Source organism: Chiloscyllium plagiosum, chromosome 10 (assembly GCF_004010195.1).
Source record: "Chiloscyllium plagiosum isolate BGI_BamShark_2017 chromosome 10, ASM401019v2, whole genome shotgun sequence".
NCBI lineage: Eukaryota > Metazoa > Chordata > Chondrichthyes > Orectolobiformes > Hemiscylliidae > Chiloscyllium > Chiloscyllium plagiosum.
The window spans coordinates 94,631,586-94,654,158 of NC_057719.1; the positions used below are offsets into that span (position 1 = coordinate 94,631,586).

The following is a 22,573-nucleotide window of genomic DNA, read 5'->3' on the forward strand; positions in this document are numbered from 1 at the left end:
AACAACAACCCTGCTACTTCTGCATTTTCCAAAATCTGTTGGCCTATGAATTCTTCAATCTCCCTCCTCCTATTAGGGGGTCTGTAGCAAACCCCTAATGAGGTGGCTGCTCCCTGGCTGTTCCTAACTTTCACCCATACTGTCTCAGTCGACAAACCTTCCTCGATAACCTTTGTTTCTGTAGCTGTGATGCATTGTCTGATTAGCAATGCTACACCCCCTCCTCTTTTTCCATCCTCCCTGTTCTTTTTAAATGTTCCAACCCTGGAACATCAAGCAACCATTCCTGCCCCTGTGAAACCCACGTCTCCGTTATGGCCACAACATCGTAGCCCCAAGTACTGATCCATGCTCTAAGTTCATCACTCTTATTTCTGACACTTGCATTAAAGCCGACACACTTCAACTGATCCCTTAGTTTCATCACATGAAAAGCCTTCCTGATAGGTTCACTACATCCTGTCACTGCCCCATCTACGACTAGCCCCCTCTTAAATATGTAGCTCTGGATCCCAACCCCTTGCCGAGCTAGTTTAAACCCTCCTGAACCACACGAGCAAATCTCCCACCCAGGACATTTGTTCCCCTCTAGTTCAGGTGCAACCTGTCCTTCATGTACAGGTCCCACCTTCCCCAGAAGGCATCCCAATGGTCTAGGTATCTGAAGCCCTCCCTCCTGCACCAGCCTCGCAGCCACGTGTTAAGCTACATTTGCTGACTGTTCCTCATCTCACTATCTCGTGGCACCGGTAGCAAACCTGAAATCACTATTGGTCCTGCTCTTCAGCTTCCAACCTAACTCTCTGCAGTCACTTTTCAGATTCTCAATCCCTTTCCTGGCTATATCACTGGTGCCAATATATACCACGATTTCTGGCTGCTCACCCTCCCCCTTCAGTATCTTGTAAACCCGATTGGCGACATCCCGGACCCTGGCACCAGGGAGACAACATACCTTCAGGGAGTCCCGTTCCTGACCACAAATTCTCCTGTCAATCCGTCTAACTATTGAGTCCCCTACCACTAGCGCTTTTCTATTCTCCCTCCCCTTTCCCTTCTGAGCCACAGTACCAGGCTCAGTGCCAGAGACCTGACAACTATGGCTTTCCCCCGATAGGCCGTCCCCACCAGCAGTATCCAAAACGGTATACTTATTGCTGAGGGGAACGGCCACAGGGGATCCCTGCCCTATCTGTTGTTCCCCTTTCCTCCCCCGACTGTAACCCAGCTATTAATATATATTACTGACTTGAAGGAAGGAAGTAAATGTACTGTAGCCAAATTTGCTGATGACACAAACATAGGTAGAAGGCAAGTTGCGAGAGGGATAGAATTTACAAAGAGAGATTGATAGATTAAGTAATTGGGCAAAACATTGACAAATGGAGTTGATGTGGGAAGATGTAAAGTTTTTATTTTGGAAGAGAAAACAAAAAACAGTATTATTTAAATGGAGAAAAACTGCAGAAAAGTGCAACACAAAGGGATTTGAGGGTACTTATGCAGGAAACACAGAATGCTAAATGTACAGGTGCAGCTAGTAATCAGGAAGGGTAAAGGAATGGTGGTCTTTATTTCAAGCAGGTTTGAGTATACAAGTCGGCAAGTATTGCTTTAACTGTACAAGGTGTTGGTGATGCCACATCTGGAGTACTGTGAGCTGTGTTTTGATCCTCTTATTTAAAGAAAGATTGTTTAATTGGAGACAGTTCAGAGAAGGTTCACAGTCTGATTACCAGAATGGATGGATTTACTTATGAGCAAAGACTAAACAGGTTAGGACTCTACTCGCTGGAGAGGTGATTGCATTGAAACATAGAGATTTCTAAAGAAGGTTGACATGGTCAATGCTGAAAAGATGTTCTTGCTCATGGGAGAATCTAGGACCTAGAGGGCATAGTCTCAGAATGAAGGGGCACCAATTTAAAACTGAGATGAAAATACACTTCTTCTTTCAGAGGGTTTAGAGTCTTTGGAACCACTTGCCACAAAGAACTGGGAGCAGAGATCTTATGTATGTTTAAAGATGAAATGGCTTTTTGATCAGCCATTTTGGAAATCAACAATTTCGGAAAAATGGCAGGAAAGTGTACGTTAGAAATGCTGGATCAGCTGTGATCCTACTGAGTGGCAGAGCAGGATTGAGGAGCCATAACAGCTGGCTCCTATTCCTATTTTATGTGATATCAGGGACCTGAAATAGTAATTCTGCTCTCCTCTCCACTAATGTTGCCAGTCCTGCTATATTAAAAAATTATTATTTCCAACACTTTTGCATTAGAGAAAATCAAACACACAATATAATTATTTTTCACTGATTACTTGTTGGAATTTAGTATGTGCCATTTGATGTTCATAATTTTTTTGGAAGGACTTGTTTGATTCTCAATTTTTCTCAGTATTTTTAACCTTGACATATCTATTTGAAGGTATTAATGCCATGGGACTGTACAGAATGAGTGGAGTAAATTCCAAAGTGCAGAAGCTAATGAATACTGTATTTGGTAAGACGTTACATTAATTCTCAAAAGGAGCTGCACAGATTATACATTGCATATTTTTCATTTGATGTACTGGATTGTATATGTTTTTTAAAAAGCTTATTCTTAGATTTTCAATTATTAAACAAAGCTGTAAACTTTTACATAGACCTGTTTCATATATCCCTAAATGCCTTGGTACATTTATTAGCTCTGTGTAGGTAAAGGTCGATTTATTGCAGATCTTTGTCTAGAGGATCTGTTTCTTAAAACATGACTTGTATGTAGATAAGACTACAACATGCATGATGTTTTAGACATGTAAATAGAACTTTTGACGCATGGTGTATTTGGGATAGTAGTTAGTGTTTTAAAGTCAGGCAAATTTCTGCTTCATCTAACATTTTTTATCATATTTTTAAGAAAAATGAAAGTCGATTTCTATGTTAATTTTGAATCTATTCTGACTCCTTACAATGGAAGGACATCAGATGGAAATCCCATAGCAATATTAATATCGAGCATGGCATTTCTTAATTACTTTGGCTGGCTTTCCAGAAAGTAAATATCTGCTGATGTCCTCGTATAAATATAAATGAATAATCAAGTCTCATTTTGGAGGTAAGAGGGAAAAAATGAAATAATGAGCAAAAAAAAAAATCATCATTTGCTGTTGGCAGGTTATTTTCCTCAACCTTTGCAGTATGTCATAATGAAAATATGTTTCACGTTAATAATGCAGTGTGGAGTTTTGTTAAGGATTGTGTTAAACTTTTTAAAATGAATTTTGATTGTCTGTTCCCAGTAAAACTTGAAATACTTGCAAGCATAAGCATCTAATTCATGCATGATATTGTGAATAATCAATTAATTAGGGGGGCAAGGTGGTTCAGTGGTTAGCACTGCTGCCTCACCACGCCAAGAACTTGGGTACAATTCCACCCTCGGGCAAATGTGTGGAGTTTGCACATTCTCCCCGTGTCTGCATGGGTTCCTCTGGATGCTCCAGTTTCCTCCCACAGTCCAAAGATGTGCTGTTTAGGTGGATTAGCCTAAGGTGGATTAGGTGGGAAATGCAAGCTTAGAGAGAGAGGGTAGGGGAGTGGGTCTGGGTGGGATGCTGTTCAGAGGGTCAGTGTGCACTCAATGAGTTGAATGGCCTGCTTCCACACTGTAGGGATTCTACAATTCTACGATTAATTTCTGTGTTATACTGTCATAATTAAAAATAACAGAAAGGTTATGCTACTCTGCATTTTTATAAACATTAATACTGGCATAATACCATAATGTCAATTATACTAGCTTGCAACAGGCAGAATTGAATAGGACACAAGGTGGTATTATTGGTAATTAATCAGACAAATGGATTAACATACAATATTTTGAAACATTTGTCCAAAGTGTATACTTCGGCTGCTTATAATGGTACTTATTCCTTTGCAAAATTTCAATAATTGGCTAAGTTAATCATGTCCAGACACCTGACAGCCTTGTATGGCTGGGACTGATCCTATGCATGTAATTTGTACTGTGCAGGTTTTCTGTGCTCACTGTGTTTGTGGGCAAAAAGATCCATTTATATTATGTGTCTGTGAATCACACTGCATTTCCTGGATAAATTACTGTGCCTTTGTTATCTGTCTTTACCTGGGAGTGATAATGATAATATTATGGGACTATGGAACCTCAGGTAAATGTTATGGGGACATGGATTGCAATCCAATTAAGACAGATGTTGGAATTCCAATTCAATAAAAATCTAGAATAAAAAAGCTAGTTTAATGATGATTGTTGATTGTTGTAAAAACCCATCCGATTCACTAATGACCTCTAGTGTCTGCAATCCTTATCTGGTCTGGCCTAAGTTTGACTCTTGACCCACAGCAATGAGGTTGACTCTTAACTGCCCTCCACCAATTTGGATAAGCAAGATGCCTCACCAGTAATGCCCACGTCTCATAAATAAATTTTTAGAAAACGTTACTCTTATGACTCATAGTCGGAAGAAACAAAAAAGAGCTTCTGAGGGCAGATAGGTAGGACAGGTGACATTTTATTGCAAATACAAGCTGACATTTGTAAATGTGTTGCTATTTTACATTGTCATCTATCTGATCCATTCTCATTGTAACTACAGCTACAAGAATCAAGTTACATAGGTTACCCATCCTCAGCACCATATCATTTATGCTCTTGGGTCCAGCAACTTCCCAACTTCGTCCAGAGGCTCACTGAGGATGTTACCTAGTATCGGACAAAACATCTGAAAATGAACCTTCCAGCTCAATGAGCAAACCTACAACCAGAACTTCCCAACTGCCTGACTGCTTTCAGTGAATAGCCAGACTGCCAAAAAAAATCAAACCAGAGATAAGATGAGCTGGGAGAACTGCCTTTCATTGTACAAGTTTTTTTTAAATCTTGGAAGCCTTTTGCCTGAGGCAGTATCTATTAGCTATAATCAAATTGACTCTAGAAGCCTTCCAAGCCCAGACTTTTCTGAACCTCTGTTTTTATGACCCCCCTGAAAAAATACCAAGGACAACATAACCTTGTTAAAAGAGCAGCATTCATCACAATAGACACATGTGCAATGATTGAATGTATCCTGACCAAAGTACAAATTTGTTTTACTGTCTGATCAAATTGTCCAATATAATTCAACTCCGAAGTACTGGGTCATACCATTCAAAAGCAACTCCTTTGCTTGGCTATTGCACCAAATAGTAAAACTAGTATTTTTCTAATCTTCTACTCCTGCCTATTAACTTGTCGCTGATTTGGATCCAGCACTTCTGTTATGCTACATGCTCAAGCACCACTCTCCACTGAAAGTTTAACTTGAGAATTGGATGCTACAGAAGGCAGCCATTGCAAGTTACAAAAAAGGAAATACATTTGGTTTTATCATTATGGTTTTGCTGAGGGAAATTCTATATAATGAAGAATGGCTGAGAAATGCATAATATTCCTGTAAAACCTTCATGGTTAGCAGTTGGGTTTTTTGTAAAACAAAGTCTTGATTTTTGGAAAATGGTTTGTCCTGTGTAAACTAGTTGAAGCTGTGATGTTTATCATGTTTATATTCTTCAATAAGTATACGTGTTGTAAAATTAAATTGCTGTCTTTGTTAAACTTAATATATATAATTTTCCTCTCTCGATAGCACCTAAAGCAGCACCTGACATGGAACTTGATAGTGAATTGTGGGATATGAAGACCATTACAAGTGGCCTTAAAAACTATCTCAGGTATGGGTTAATGGGGAATAACTGGGGCTGACTTTTGCAGTTTTGATATGGTTAATGGAGGGAGAACAAGAAGTGTGCACTCCCCTCGCTCCTACTCTCACTGTTTTGCATTTTGAGTCAGCTTTTATGAAGGGGATTTCCAATCCAAATCCTATGTGAGGCAAAATGCCTCGCAGGAGAAGATGGGAGGTATGTTCCAGCCACCAATTTAAAGGACCCCTTCAATCTCACTCTTTCCAAAATTGTTATGTCAATCTATAAAACTAAACAAATCAAGTCTACTGATAACAAAATGCTGTTGCTACACACGGGAAAGGTCCTGTTTGCAGGCCTTTTTGTTTGTCCCCTTGAAGCTTCCTTAGACATGGCATACCGCATTACATGTTTCCCATATGACTAATGAAAAACGGAACGTTACAGTCAATTGCTTTTTAACAGGCTTAATAGTTCTTTTTTAAAGAGGGGGTGGCTTCACATTTCAGCATTTACTCACTTTCTGTATTATCAGTGACTGGTGGAATAGAGTCAGCTTGTTTGAGCAGATATTGTCACATTTTATTTTATGTTGGCTACATTTCTAGCGGATCTCACTCCTCCAATATTAGGTGCATTAGAATCTATTACATTCATATGAATGGACAAACCAGGCCTAAGTTAAAATATATGAAAGACAATGTAACTTATAAGGAAGAAATGTCAAAGCATTGTACTGCAGTGCCAGAATAAAGTTTAGACATTTAATTTTCTCAAATGACCAGGAGGGAAATGATATGACTTTACATTCTTTTGCGGTCATGCCATCTTGTGAATTTTGTAAGTCTCAATAAAAGCTTTCATAGACAGAATACATAAGTATTACATGTGTTCATCACTATCTATCTGACCATCTACATGTGCAGCTGCATCCCTTCCTGACATGGGGAACTTGTTGACAGCAGTAGGGCCAGCGCCTTAATTCGTAAAACAATCTGCAGCCACACTTGGTGCTGCTAGCAACATTCCATACTGAGTACACATTGGGCTTCTCCACCCAATGTATATGCTTTACTGCAGTTCTGAAGAATGGTCACTGAGCCCAAAACATTAATTCTCTGATTTCTGTCCACAGAAGCTGAGGTTTTCTGCATATTTCTGTTTTTGTTTCTGATTTCTAGCATACAGCACAGAAACAGTCACTTTGATCGAACTAGTCCATGCTGAACATCATCCCAAACAAATCCAGTCCCACTTGCCTGTTCCTGGCCCATATTCATCTAAACCTTTCCTATTTATGTACTGATCCAAATGTCTTTTAAATGTTGTAATTGTGCTGACATCCACCGCTTCCTCAGGAAGTTAATTCCACACGCGTACCACCCTCTGTGTAAAACATTTGCCCCCAAGTCTTTTATAAATCTCTCTTCTCTCACCTTAAAAATGAGCACTCCAGTCTTGAAATCCTCCATCCTAGGAAAAAGGCACCTACCATTAACTCTCTGTATATCCCTCATGATTTTATAAACTTCTATAAGGTCACCTCTCAACCTCCTATGCTCCAGTGGAAAAGATCCCAGTCTATCTAGCCTTTCTTTATGACTCAGATCTTCCATACCCAGCAACACCCTGGTCAATCTCTTCTGAACCCTCTCCAGCTTAATAATTGCCTCCCTGTAACTGGGCAACCAAAACAGAACACAGTATTCCAGAACAGGCCTCACTAATGTCCTGAACAAGAACAACATGACGCACAATCTCCTGTACTCAAAGGACTGAACAATGAAGGCAAGTGTGCTGAACACCTTTTTCACCATCCTGTCTACCTAACACTACCCAAGGCCCCACCAATAATTGTATAAGCCCTACCTTTGTTTGTTATATTAAAATGCAATACTTCACATTCATTTTTTAATTTAGGTTTTAAAATAAATTGGGAAAGGAATTTACTAACACTCTGGCATTCTGCCATTGCTTTCCAATACTCTGGGTACTATTCGAGAGAAGTACTCAAAGACAGTTGACAGTTTAGAATTTTGCATATGGGGGCACACATTTTTGCTACTCAGCAATTAGAAAATCGTGGTGTTATGCTGGCATAACTAGTGGTATGTCAGGTTTGGATTTATTTGGTTGCTTGTGGTTCATCATCAAGTTACAAATCACTATAAAAATTACCAAATGTCTAAATCCTAATCGAGGGTATTTTTTTTCTATCCTAGATGCCTTGTAGAACCATTGATGACTTATAAACTGCATAAGGATTTAATTGCAGCTGTTAGTAAGTAGCTATTATAAAGATTCAGCATTATTTTCTGCACTAGTTTGAAAGTAATAGCCTTTTAAGAGAAGACTGAGAACACAGAGTTTACATGCTTTTCATGTTGGATGCAGCAGATAGGTCAGTTATTGCTGTGATCCTGGAGTTTTTTTATTGGTTTCTGAATCATTTCAAGTAGTGCAAATGAAAATTCAGATGTAAGCCATTCTGCCTCATGCTGAATTTTGTCAGGTTGGCAGTGGCCCCAAAAAAGGACCAGAAAGGTGGAGGCAAACCTGCTTTTCTTTCTATGCTGACATATCCAAACTTTCAGTTGAATACTGAAAGGTTGAATAAAATTGTCATGGAGAAAATTCAATTATTAAAGTTTCAGTTTGAAGGTAAATTTCTTCCATAAATTGAGTTGTTGTGCAGTTTAAGGGGGAAAGAATGTATTTGGCCATCAGATAGTCATTATTTTAAAATACATTCTTTGAATGAAAGGTATCATGCAAACTGAAATATCAGTTTAATCTACTATTAATTCTAGCATTTTTAAAAAGTGTCAATAGACACTTAGGGCAGCACGGTGGCACAGTGGTTCGCACCACTGCCTCTCAGCGCCAGAGACCCGGGTTCAATTCTCGCCTCAGGCGACTCTCTGTGTGGAGTTTGCACATTCTCCCCGTGTCTGCGTGGGTTTCCTCCGGGTGCTCCGGTTAGGTGAATTGGCCGTGCTAAATTGTAGTGTTGGGGAAGGGGTAAATTTAGGGGAATGGGTCTGGGTGGGTTGCGCTTCAGCGGGTCGGTGTGGACTTGTTGGGCTGAAGGGCCTGTTTTCACACTGGAAGTAAGTAATCTAATCTATAGACTGAATCTATTGTACAAACTTCTACAGAATCAGATGACCAAAATTACAGAGTTCGTGCTGTTCATGCATTGGTTTATAAATTGCCAGAAAAGAACAGAGAGATGCTTGACCTTTTGCTGAAACATTTGGTGAAGTGAGTAGTTTTATGTTCTTTCAGTCATTACAAGATGTCTGTCAATGGTAATCATGCTTATTTAATTTATTTTGCATTTTAGAAATGTAATTTAACATCTTGAAATTAGTTTACTGTTTTATAACACTTCATAATTTTAATGTCAGAGTAATCTGTTAATTGAAGGATACTGGTAATGTCATTACTTGCAAGGATGAAATGTGAGTGTTTTTGATAAAATGCATTAACTTTCTCCAATCAAATTAATCTATAAGGTACCAACTTAATTCTTAATTTTAAAGTGTTTCAGACTACTCAAGTATTTAACAACATAGTCAATTTAGGATAGTCTCAATACTGAACAAGTCTCTCCCACCAGATGTACTATTATACCTAATTTTTGCACGTTCCTCAACTTTGGACCACTACGAATACCCCAACCTTCAACCAAACTATTCTAGCTTGGAATCAAATAGCAAAACGTATACAAAATCAAATTATAATACAAAATACGAATAAAATGTAGACCTTGAAAATGGGGCTGAATTGCATCTGTTACCTTGGTTCAATTATCCTTCCAACTTTTCCTTCATATGTTTTTTCCCTACCCTTTTCAAAGTGTTCTCTCTAGTGACAGAAAATTGAAAGGTTTATGCCCAAAACATTAACTCTCCTGCTCCTAGGATGCTGCCTGACCTGCTGTGCTTTTCCAGCACCACACTTTTCAACTCTGATCTCCAGCATCTGCAGTCCTCACCTTCTCATAGGATCTTTGTGTCAAAGACAAAGTGACCATTATTCATGTGAACCTTTATAGTTGAAATCCAGCAAATTATTCACTGAAAGGACTTGACAAACATGAGAATGTGCTTCCAGTAAATGTGTCTTGGCGATTAGAGCTGGAACACTTTTCTCCATCAAATCTACACTGTATTATCTAGTTAAATAACTTTAACTCTAACTTCTAAACTGACCAGGGATGGAAACATGGATCTCTCAAATAATGAAAATCTTGTGAAAACATTGGCTAGAAAAAGTAAAGAATAATATCTAATTTAAACAAAGTTCGAATTGACAGATGTACTCCAGGCTGCCAGTTCAGAAAATGTGCTTTTCCTTTGAACAACTTACAAAATAAATGAGTGCAATAATAATGGTAGCAAACATGAAGAGAAAATATGACCAAGGTAAATTAGTCATACCTCACATGGATGACCTACAAAACTTTACAAAAAAACCTCTCCTCCAGTATCATGTCCTGGAACCTAGAGTTCACATTAAAAGCGAGGAACATAGTGCAGATTTTCTGTTAGCCATTAATCATTTCTGCAGTATCGATGGGAGTTAAACATGGGCACCCCAGTTGTTTGGAAGAATATTTATGTTTGCAGAACAGTTCAGATCCACATAATGGCTATGTATCAAATTGTAAAAGTAAAACAAATGAACCAAAAGAAAAAGGCATTGAGGAGATGAAGTAGTTTGAATAAAAATATGTTTTTGGTTCAGATAAATACAAAGCTGAGATTGGGAAAGGGACTTGCCAAACAAATTTAGAATGGAATTGCATCTAAATGATCTTCGAGCATTAGGCATTGTTACGACACAGAGGCCAAACCCCTCTGTTAATAAAAACCAAACATCCAGAAAAGTTCGCCTCATAATCTGTTAAAAGTATGAGGAAGTGAAAGAGAACTCCTAAGTTCCATTATTTAAAGAAAAATAACAATTTATTTTCCTAATAGAACACTAAACAAAACTATTAACAAATCCAAGCCCCCTTTTTTCTCAACTAATTACTATCTGACCCAGACTCTATAAAAATGTTACTCTCATAATACAGTTATTAAACATTACATTAACCAAATTCCAAGTCCACACAGTCTCTCTCTTCTCCACTGTCTTCAGTCTTCTGTCTGCTCATCTCCCTGGGTCATCTTCTTACTTTTTACTGCTTTTACAGGAAAACGTACCTTTTGATGGAGAGTGCCTTCTTATTTCTTTGAGAGCAAGATGTTAGATAGGATGTTAGCTCTACAGCAGTTGGTCTCCTGTTCGGTGGCAGTTGCTCTAACCAATTTTCATAATGCCCTGGTTTTATACCCCCCTTTCCCCCCCAACATCGTACCCTATCATTGGTCCGATGCTGTCAATACAATAAATTCAAACTAAATTGGATTTTAGTATCCTGGGCAAAATTTAAATTAATTGGTTAAATTTGAATTGTTGTCAAAACAGCATCCAAACTTGGGTACCCATTTAACAGTCAGTTGCTACATGTGTATATTTTGGAACAGCCCATCTCTTACTTGTTATATCCTGCAGCCGTTGCTTTACTTTACATTTACTTTAAAAATTCAGAAAACACTTTCTATCTTAAAGTGAACATACACTCTTTCAAGAGTCCTCAAACACAACTCTTTTCAGATCATTTTTCTTTGCAATATATGGTGGCAGAAACTTAAATTAAAGAGTAACAAGAGAACAGGATCAGTGAGTTTCTGATAAATACCTCTTTGAATGAAAACCTCAGGGAATGATAGTGAACTTGCAGAGACTCAGAACAAACAATTTTGATGTAACTACTTTCTCTTAGAAATAAGGGAAACCAGGGAAGATGGATTGTATTCAAGAAGACATGGAATGCATTTCTGGCAGAAGAAGTGATTAAAAGGTGCAAGAGATAGCTGATACATTGCCTAAAGTATAATGATCTCTTTCAGCCTTAATATTCCTACATTGTCATAGATTCAGCTGCTTTGTCCATTTCCCAGTTATAAATAAATGTAAATGCCACTTCTGAATGCAATAATTTTCACAATCTGTAATTTCAGAGTTTCCACTCACAGTCAAAAGAACCTGATGACTATATCTAACTTAGGTGTGATTTTTGGTCCAACATTAATGAGATCCCAAGAAGAGACTGTAGCAGCAATGATGAACATTAAATTTCAGAACATTGTGGTTGAGATTCTGATTGAGAATTATGAAAAGGTAGGATTGAAATTTTTTTCTTTTCAGTGGCTATATTTCATATTTTAAATAGTTCATTGTCATAAGTCATGGATAAAGACAAAACAAAAATGTTTCCTTTTAAAGTTGTCTTCCTGCTTATTTCATATTCATTATATCTGCCATCTGTCCATGTATTGAGTCCCAATTTTCCCCATTTTATAAATGATAGGTGGTGACTAACTTGCCGCTCCCACTACTGAGGATTTTTCGCCAAATTGCACACCAATGAGCTAGTTGGGAGATTCCCAGTAATCCTCTCAGCATATTAGAAGCATCAACACTGGTGTCCCAGCTCACTAGAACGTCAGCCAAGCAGAGACCAGCAGCTTATGGGTCCTAAAGGCTGTCAATCAAGACCCACTTTTAAGAGAATCCAATGCCAATGTAGTCTTTTTACTTGGCTTTTAACTCTAGCCCCCACCGTCTCACAAAGATAGATAGACAAATGGACATGCTTAAGGAATGTATAAAAGTATAAAATAAATTAGATGTAACTGGCCAGGTCACTTGGGCAGACTGCATGACCTATAACATCACTGATTATATGGGATTACATCTTGCTCGGCTTCTGACAACACGATGCATGCAGATTGTTTCCAGTAGGCTTTGAGGAATATTCACTTAATTATTATAAGAGATTCTATTCATCAGACTTGCAATAATTTGCTAATGTGAGCACAACCAGAGAGCAATCACACCTCTGTCCTGGTCAAAACCAATGCAAACTTTGCCATTGTCCTTCTAGATGATAAAGGTCACAAATTTAGAAGGTGAAATGGAAGAAACTTTGGTGAGTATTGCAGTGCTTTCTTATAGGTGATAGATGGGTTAACAATTGAGCGGGCTACTTTGTCCTGCTAGGTGTCAATACCCATCCAAACAAGAGGGGCGTATTCCCATCACACTCTTAACGTGTGCTTTGTAAATGGTGGACATGCTTTGGAGAATCAGGAAGTGATTTACAGCAAAGTTCCTAGTCTCTAAGCTGCTTTTGTAACCACAGCATTTTTATGACTAATCCAGTTCAGCTTCTGGCCAGTGATAACACCCCAGAATGTTGAAGGAAAGGTATTCAGCAATGGTAATGCTCTTTTTAGAGATGATCATTGCCTGCTACTTGTGTGGCATGAATGTTACTAAATGCTTATCAGTAGAAGCCTGCATATTGCCCAGATCTTGCTGCATATGGACACAGACTATTTCAATATCTGAGCAGTTGTGAATGGAAATTTCATTCCTGACCTTATGATGGAGGGAAGGTTATTAATGAAGCAGCCGCTGATGGTTGGGCATAGGACAGTACCCTGAAAAACTTCAGGGATGCCCTGGAGCTGAACAAACACATCTACCCATCGCTGAGCAAGTGGGACACCAAACATTGTAAGTGACAACTGGCTGATCAGAGAGCAGTGGCACAGAATGGTGACTGAAATTGATGACTACAGACAAATTTGTGAGCAATATACTTTGGCAAAAGCAGAAAGGGTATTTCACCTGACATGAGATCCTCAGTTGCCAAGAGATCTCTGGTGATCTTTACAATGGATTTTACAGTCCCTGACCCCGGCAGATTTTGGACAAAACACATTCTTGTGCTCACTGATTAGATTCCCTTCAGTGTGGAAACAGGCCCTTGGGCCCAACCAGTCCACACCGACCCTCTGAAGAGTAACCCGCCCAGACCCATTTCTCTCTGACTAATGCACCTAACACTATGGACAATTTAGCACGGCCAATTCACCTGACCTGCACATCTTTGGACTGTGGGAGGAAACCAGAGCACCCGGAGAAAACCCACGCAGACACGGGGAGAACGTGCAAACTCCACACAGACAGTTGCCCATGGCTGGAATCAAACCTGGGATCCTGGTGCTATGAGGCAGCAGTGCTAACCACTGAGTCATCAAGACCTGCATTAATTTAGTGTCTTCACTAAATTAATGAAGGTCATTCCCACCTGTGATAAATAGGTCTCAGCAATAGCCAGAGTATTAGTACACTTTTGCTTGTCCATTTTATTCCTCTTGGTGGTATTCATAGTTTTATTAGATTACTTTACAGTGTGGAAACAGGCCCTTCGGCCCAAAAAGTCCACACCGACCCGCCGAAGCGTAACCCACCCATACCCCTACATTTACCCCTTACCTAACACTACGGGCAATTTAGCATGGCCAATTCACCTGACCTGCACATCTTTGGACTGTGGGAGGAAACCGGAGCACCCGGAGGAAACCCACGCAGACACGGGGAGAATGTGCAAACTCCACACAGTCAGTCGCCTGAGGCGGGAATTGAACCCGGGTCTCTGGCGCTGCGAGGCAGCAGTGCTAACCACTGTGCCACCGTGCCGCCCACTTGCCACCCTGCCGCCCACTGCCACCGTGCCGCCCACACGGTGATCGGACACAACTCAACTTCAGGAGCAAGAATCATACAGGAGCTTTGAAAGGAGTTTTGGCAATATCAACGTCTGCAAAAGACCCAATCAGGCAACTGTACTCTCTATGACCATTTGTGCATCTTGACTCCTGAGACTAAACAAAAGGGGGCATTGTACCTGCTGTATTTAATGAACGTAGTTACTATGAGATCCTTTTCTTATAGACTTAAGACACTGAGACTATTTGGAGTAGAGTCGAGAAAGCTAAAAGATTTAATAGTGACTTTCAGTTTTGATCAGGTTATTATGGAAGCACTATTTCTTAGATCTGGGGAGCAGTGGAAGATTTTAAATGGCCACTAATGGAGATAAGAGAGAATTTAGAAGAGATTTTTGTATATAATTATTACAATATAAAATCTTGCAATGTGGAGCAGTTGAGGAACACCATTGCTATTTTCAAAGTTGAAGCAGTGACTGGGAGATCAGACGGTTGTTTGATTTTTCAAAAAAATATGTGGAAGGACCATGTTCAGTCAAATTGACCCCTTCTGTCCTGTAAAACTTAACAATAATTGAATACACACAGTGAAGGTTTTTGCTTAAGAACTGGACTGAAAAATAGTACAGATATTATTGTGCTATAATCTCATTGGTGCAGTATTGTGTGTGTGTGTATACATGTTTGTGTGCATCTGGAGTATTGTGTGCAGTTTTGGTCGCCATACTAGAGGAAGGATGTGGAGGCACTGGAACGGGTGCAGAGGAGGTTTACCAGGATGTTGCCTGGGTTCGCCGAGCTGGAAGTTTTTGTTGCAAACGTTTCGTCCCCTGGCTAGGCGACATCATCAGTGCTTGGGAGCCTCCTGCGAAGCGCTTCTTTGATGTTTCCTCCGGTGTTTACAGTGGTCTGTCCCTCCCTATCCGGGCATTGGATAGGCTTATGGTGGTTAGTGGGCTAGTGTAGGTTAGGTGGGCTTGGATCGGCGCAACATCGAGGGCCGAAGGGCCTGTACTGCGCTGTATTCTTCTATGTTCTATGTTCTATGTTCTATGTTAGATGTAACATTGAGGAGGGAAAATAAAACAAGAAGTTGCTCTATTGTGGATGAAGCACAATGTTTGGGTGGATTAAACAGAACTTCACTCAGTCTCAGCTAGAAATGTCAAGCAATGGCAAAAGTGTGTTGAATGTCACTTTTGATTTTAAAGAAATGCCTTTATAACATTGATTGGTGTATTTTCAGATTAGTTTTTTTAAAATGAGAATTAATATTGCATTTCTGAATGGTAAATCAATAACCTGTTGCTGAGTACAATGCAGGCAGATTTCTACTTCAGTTACATTTAAAATCCTATAACTTAGAATATTTTGAAATATTTTACCAGTCAATGTTTTGTTTCTTTTGTTCATAGATATTCCACACTCTACCTGACCCAAATGTTCCTCTTCCTCAACCTGAGCAGAGATCTGGATCGAGACGAAGCAAGGCAACTTGCCTGTCAACAGGCCCAAGAAGACCCAAAGCCATCTATAGCCCAACATTGTGTCTAGCTGATGCAGACAGTAAGCATAACATATCGATTAAACCTTTTTTGAAGATCTTTAAAAGTTTGCATTAAAACTGGCCCCATCCTGAAACATATAAACAAAAAATTCAAAATGCTCCTGAATATCTACATTTGAAGAATGCATTGAAAGAGGTTTCTGTTTGTAAAATATTGCTGGTCTATCAGTTTTCCTTATAAGGAAGATCATTTTCCCCTATAAATTGCATACTTCATCCTCCACATACACCAATCTAGCTGTTGTATGGAAATGTGTGCCTAGAATTGACAAAGACTTTCACAGGATATGGGCATCACTGGCTACATCAGCATTTATTGCCCATCCCTAATGGGGTGGTGTGCTACCTCTTGAACTGCTGTACTCCATGTGGCACAAGTCGACACACAGTGTAGACGTGGGGGTAAACCCTTCTATTAACTAAACCGAACACTCAGAAAAGCTCACCTCAAAATCTGTTAAAGTATGAGTGACAGAGAACTTACAAATTCCTCTATTTAAAGAAAATATCAATTCCTTAACTCAAGTGAGCATTAAGCAACAACTATTTGCAACACTAAGCCCCCCTTTCTCTTAATTAGTTATTATCTGCTTCTAACTCTATAACAGTATACTGTCACAATAAAAACGTTTATTAAAATTGCATCAACTTAATTTCAAAACCACATAGTGGCCATCATCGTCGGTGTCTCTCTTCTGGTTAAAGATCTGCCTGGGTCGTCGTCTTTGTTTTACTGCGACTATTTTTATATAACAAGTCACCTTTGATAGAGAGTGTTTGGATCTCTCTCAATGACAATTACTCTCTCGATGGCAGTTACTCTGTCTAACTTTCAAACTGCCTGCCTTTTTCTATACCCTCAACACCGGACTGTCTCATTGGTTTTATGTTGGGAAAACGTTAATTCAAACTTGATTGGGTTTTAGTATTCTGGGCTGAAAATGTGTTGCTGGTAAAGCACAGCAGGTCAGGCAGCATCCAAGGAACAGGAGAATCTTATGCCCGAAACGTCGACTCTCCTGTTCCTTGGATGCTGCCTGACCTGCTGTGCTTTACCAGCAACACATTTTCAGCTCTGATCTCTAGCATCTGCAGACCTCACTTTCTCCTTTTAGTATTCTGGGGCATAGTTTAAATGGAAAGGTTAAATTTGAATTGTTGTCAGAACAGCAACCAACTCAGGTATCTATTTCAAATCTAAATATTACTTATTTTCAATTTTCCAGTACGCTCTGGGACTGCTAGTTAGTCTTATGACAGGTACTTGTAAGTTCTCGGTACAAAACAGCAGCCACACTGTTTTAAAGGTACAGTACACACGTTCAACTTCATAACCGTATAATGGGAGGGAGTTCCAGGACTTTGACCCACTGAAAGTGAAGGAATGGTGATATAGCTCCAAATCAAAATGATATGTGGCTTGTAGGGGAACTTGCAGTTAATGGTTTCCACGTTTCTGCTGCTATTGTCCTTCTAGCTGGTGAGGGCAAGACAAAGTAGGTTTTCCCTCTTCTTGACTCAGTCACCACCTGTCATCAATGTCCCCTCTAAGCCATGCATTTCCAGTTTTGGACGTCACTACTGCACATGGACCTTGGAGGCTGTGCAGCTAGAAATAAAATTAGAGGGAATGCTATCTACTGTAGGTCCAGGTTAGCAGCTCTGTCCTTTCGGACTGGACCAACTCAGGCAACCATAGTGGTATCAAATGAGTTTTAATGATGGACAGTGAAGTACAGTATATTCTGTGCTCTTACTGCTTGCAGTGCGCCCTATTTAATATGGAGGAAGAACTGATTCATCTGTGCTAGAGTAGGAGAAGGATACCGGGGATAGGTACTAATCAGCAGGAGATTCTTACCCATATTTGACCTGATACTTTGAGACTTCATTTAGTCATCAGTCAATGTTGTGGATGCCCAGATCAACACTGTCCTGCAATGATGTGGCAGATTGGTGCATTGAAATGTTATGTCAACAGGTTGAGTCTTCTGCAATGGTATCTAATGGTTCCACGGGCTGAATACTCACTACTCAAGCGGGTAGCTGAAAAAAGGATGTTGTCTGACTTGGCAGATCTGCCTTGGTTTAAAGCAGTTGATCCAATTTTCACTGGGTGATGGGAAGGATCCCCGGAAGCAGGACCTAGGCAGCTGCAAGAGTGGCCATGTGCTGAGGCGTGCTGTTAAAAAGGGAGTTTTCTGGGACTCTGTCTCATTTTTAATTAAAAGCAGTAAGGCTTCCTCAGCCTTACTCGCACTTCTTCACTTCCCACAACACTCCATGATCTATCATACACTAAAGTGCCAAATCATGCCCCTTTCATGCCCATTGACATAGTACACACTATCCCCATAACAATGACAAATATGGAGCTGCTGTTGGAGATAGTGTTCATCTGGAAAAACTCTTTGAAAAAGATGTGTAATTCCTAAAATCCTATAAAGGTATTAATCAGACAGACCATAAAGTATTAACAATAGAGACTGAAGACATTCACACCTCTTAACTTTGTGACTTTAACAAAAGGGATCACAGAGAGGACAGCATATTATAGCCACTTAAAAGTATTAATCACTTCATTTTGCAAAAGGCTTCCCTGCCTAGCTAATGCTATTATTGGTGTGAGGTATGAAATTTAAACTCTATAGTGCCTGTATTTCTGGAGTGATTGGTGCCAGGTTGACTGAAAAAGGAAGTCTGTATTATACATAGACTTCGAAACTTTGCTGGATGATAAGTTGGCAAAGGCATTAGTGTACCAGAAGTATGTTGTATAGACAGATTGAAATGTCTGTTAGCTTGTGATACTGATTGTAGGGTAATGCTGCCATTTTGTGACCTCACTATTTCAGCTAATCCTCTCTCAACCTTGTACATTTAGCAGGTAGAGAGAACACCCATCATAGAATTTAAAAAGATCATCAAGTATTTTCAAAATGGATGCTAATTGATTTCTACCAGTGCTGAATAAGCTTATAGAACTGCAAGAAGTTCTTTTTAATGTTATTTAGTTCTGGTGAAGTCAACAGGAAGTGTAATCTATGTGTGGAAGCCTTTGGTTGTACCTTAGAGTGCTAAGAGAAAGTGAGGACTGCAGATGCTGGAAATCAGAGCTGAAAAATGTGTTGCTGGAAAAACACAGCAGGCCAGGCAGCATCCAAGAAGCAGGAGAATCGATGAGGCCTGCTGTGTTTTTCCAGCAACACATTCTTCAGCTCTTAGAGTTCTAATCAGAACACATGGAGTGCAGCAAAACAGGGAGGTAGAGCAATAGGCAGAGAAGCTTTCTCCATAAGAATAGCAACTAAGAATGAGAAAACCATTGAAAGATTGGAGGAGATTATTGCATGGTTTGACTATCGAGAACAACTTGTTCGTGATAACAGTCCACAGTGTATATCACAAGTTTATTTATAGCTGAATTCGACATAAATGATTAGCAGAAAGTTTTATTCAGACAATGAAACCTTCCTTACAGGTAACTCGAAAACAAAAATTACTATCCAAAAGACTGAGCCAATTTTTGTTCATGCACTGGAAGAGAACTCACTCAACAACTGAGAGTTCTCCAGCCTTGCTCACTGTAAAGCATCAGTTGCACACCACATTTGATTTGCTGAAACTACCCCTGACAAAGACATTGTTAGCATGGAACAACAGAATCATCTTTTTAATGGGAAAACATTGATGTTTTCCAAAAACGTCAAGACATATTGGCTAGGAAGTGCACTACTGTTGAAAAGTGAGTACCTGCCATCACTATAACACAGCTGGATGAGTCTCCTACACCATACAGGCAAGAGACGATGGTGCAGACTGACTCTAGGCAAGCAGAACAAATGTGCTGAAGCCAACATTACTTGAGGATCAACAAAGAACAATGTCAAATAGAACTGCAAGGCTGCGTTGTCAAGCCTGCTGCACCATTCAACATGATGATGATTGATCACTAATCTCAATTCCATCTTCTTGCCTGCTTCCCTTGATTTCCTCAGACATGAAAGATTTGTCCAGTTTAGCATTAAATATTTTCATGAATGAGGTACCCATGACCTTCTGGCACAAGAAATTTCAAAGCTGCACAACCTGGTGCATTGAGGGAGATAGTACCTGACTGGAGAATATTGTGACATTTTGCGAATCTCTGAACATTCAGTCATCTCAGGAAAACGCAATGATTGATGATGTTCCTAGGAACGCAAAGTTAGTATGCAAGGACAGCAAGGAAGGCCTTCATCACAAGGGGATGGAGTATAAGAATAACAATCATGCTAGAATTGTGTACCTGACTTGGAGGTGCCGGTGTTGGGCTGGGGTGGACAAAGTTAAAAGTCACACAACACCAGGTTATAGTCCAACAGGTTTATTTAGAAACACTAGAAACATCAGATGGTTGTCTTGGTGAAGGAGCGTCGCTCTGAAAGGTAATGCTCCCAAATAAGCCTCTTGGACTATAACCTGGTGTTGTGTGATTTTTTAACTTAGAATTGTTTTGGCCTTTGACACCTAGGGTACTTGGTGCAGTTTTTGATTCCTAAAGCAAGATGTAGAGTGAAGGATCATTAAATTGGGAATAATCCTGGATTTAGACAATTTTATGACCTATGATGAGACACTGAGTAAATTAAGCCTATAACTTTGGGATTTAGGAGAATGAAAATGAAAGAGCCTATTTTCTAAAAAGTCTCAGGGTTGATACTGAGAGATTGTTTCCCTTGACTGGCGAATATAGAATATGGTCTGAGGGTAGAGAGCTAACCATAAGACGTGGAAACAAGTCAAATGGTAGTGCATTTCTGGGATTCTCTGTGCCGGAAGGTCATGGATACCTCATTCATGAAAATATTCAATGCTAAACTGGACAAATCTTTCATGTCTGAGGAAATCAAGGGAAGCAGGCAAGAAGATGGAATTGACGTCAGTGATCAATCATAATCTTATTAAATGGTGTGGCAGGCTTGACAACTCATACAGTCTAGTTCTAATCCTATCATATATATTCTTATGGAAATATCCAACTTTCCATTTTTGATAGTTTGCTGTTTTGACAGGGTTATTTTACTTTACCAATTAATTATTTTTTATAGTGGTTCCATCAGGAAGATTAGTATTCCTGAAAAAATGTGGATAGAGTTACATTTATTGTTGTATTGAAGTGAAGCAAAATATTACACAGTGGAAGTGTTAACTTTGACAAAAATATTCAAGATAAAAGTGATTTGTCCTCGTCACTATATTAATAATTTTTATATCTTAAGGGGATTATTTTCAATTCTTAACAATAAAAGTATGTCAAACTTCTTAAAACCTGGATAGAGATTTTTTATGCCTTAAACCTCATATCTGATCATATACTTGTAATTGGTAATGTTACCTTTTTTATTTTCTGCAATGAAATTTGACATACTGTACATACTCTAATACTAGTTGTTCCTTTTCTCAGGTGATGCTTTCAGCAGCAGCCCAGACAGTACACCGATGGGAAGCATAGAGTCTCTGTCCTCTCATTCCTCAGAGATAAACAGTTCCTTGAAAACCAGCTCTTCTCAGCGTCATTTGCAAAGGGAGATAGGAGACAGTGGAATACCATGGGTGTCAGCACCTGCCTCACTGCCTGGACAAAAGAGCACAATTGTCTGGACGACTAGCCCAGAATCAAGTTCCAGTGAAGATACTGTCAAAACAGATGGTCAGGCAGGTTCTCAGAGTTTGTTGTCTGTCAGTAATGTAGGAAACACATCTCAGACATTAAACTTGTGCAGTGAGGGATCCTATAAATACACTGGACTTAAAAGATCAATAACAACTTCTCTAACATCTCTCCCTACAACAGATGGTAAGTGGTTAGGTAGTCTTTATTATGGTTAAAATTGCTAATTTTAAAGTTTTAAAAGGCGTTAAAGTCTTTGATTTTTTTCCCCCAGGTACTAATACTAGAACCTTTAGCAGTTCTGTTCAAAATCTTTCTTCAGTGGATTTCAAAGATACACCCAAAACTGCATCTAACCCAGCACTTCCTCCAAAAGTGACTATTAGACGAAGACTAGATGGATCAACAAACAATGGCTATCAGAAACCTGGATCAGTGTAAGTACTACTTTTGTGAAAGATTCTTTACAATAGCAACTACATTGTCTCAAGTAATAAACATCGAGGCATAACATCGAAGGCTGAAGGACATGTACTGTGCTGTACTGTTCTAACGCTGCACAAGTAGCCATGAGCTTGGGGACCATCATGCCAGCCAAAGTACAAACTTACATGATGAGCATGCACAGCATTTCCAGCATAGCATGGCAAGGGCATGAGTGCAGCTCTGTCATCCTTGCTCCAGAATCATCAGGTCTGCCCAGAACATAATTTGACAAACCATGTTGAGACTTGGACTGTTCAGCTTCACTGTCTATTCAACCACAATTAGAACATAGAACATAGAACATAGAACAATACAGCACAGAACAGGTCCTTCGGCCCACGATGTTGTGCCGAACATTTGTCCTAGCTTAAGCACCCATCCATGTACCTATCCAATTGCCGCTTAAAGGTCACCAAAGATTCTGACTCTACCACTCCCACAGGCAGCGCATTCCATGCCCCCACCACTCTCTGGGTAAAGAATCCACCCCTGATATCTCCCCGATACCTTCCACCCTTCAC

General features: G+C 39.6%; 1 protein-coding gene across 3 annotated transcripts in view; it reads left to right on the forward strand.

Moving 5' to 3' along the window:
• The window catches only part of LOC122553906 (rho GTPase-activating protein 42-like), a 367,560-nt gene that overhangs the window by 309,433 nt on the left and 35,554 nt on the right, over positions 1-22,573 (forward strand). For all 3 annotated transcript variants that reach the window (XM_043698407.1, XM_043698408.1, XM_043698409.1), the window contains 8 exons: positions 2,430-2,504; positions 5,650-5,734; positions 7,930-7,988; positions 8,866-8,971; positions 11,785-11,944; positions 15,762-15,912; positions 21,360-21,752; positions 21,841-22,003. In XM_043698407.1, coding sequence (XP_043554342.1) covers positions 2,430-2,504; positions 5,650-5,734; positions 7,930-7,988; positions 8,866-8,971; positions 11,785-11,944; positions 15,762-15,912; positions 21,360-21,752; positions 21,841-22,003 — 1,192 coding nt within the window. The remainder of the gene's footprint in view (positions 1-2,429; positions 2,505-5,649; positions 5,735-7,929; positions 7,989-8,865; positions 8,972-11,784; positions 11,945-15,761; positions 15,913-21,359; positions 21,753-21,840; positions 22,004-22,573) is intronic.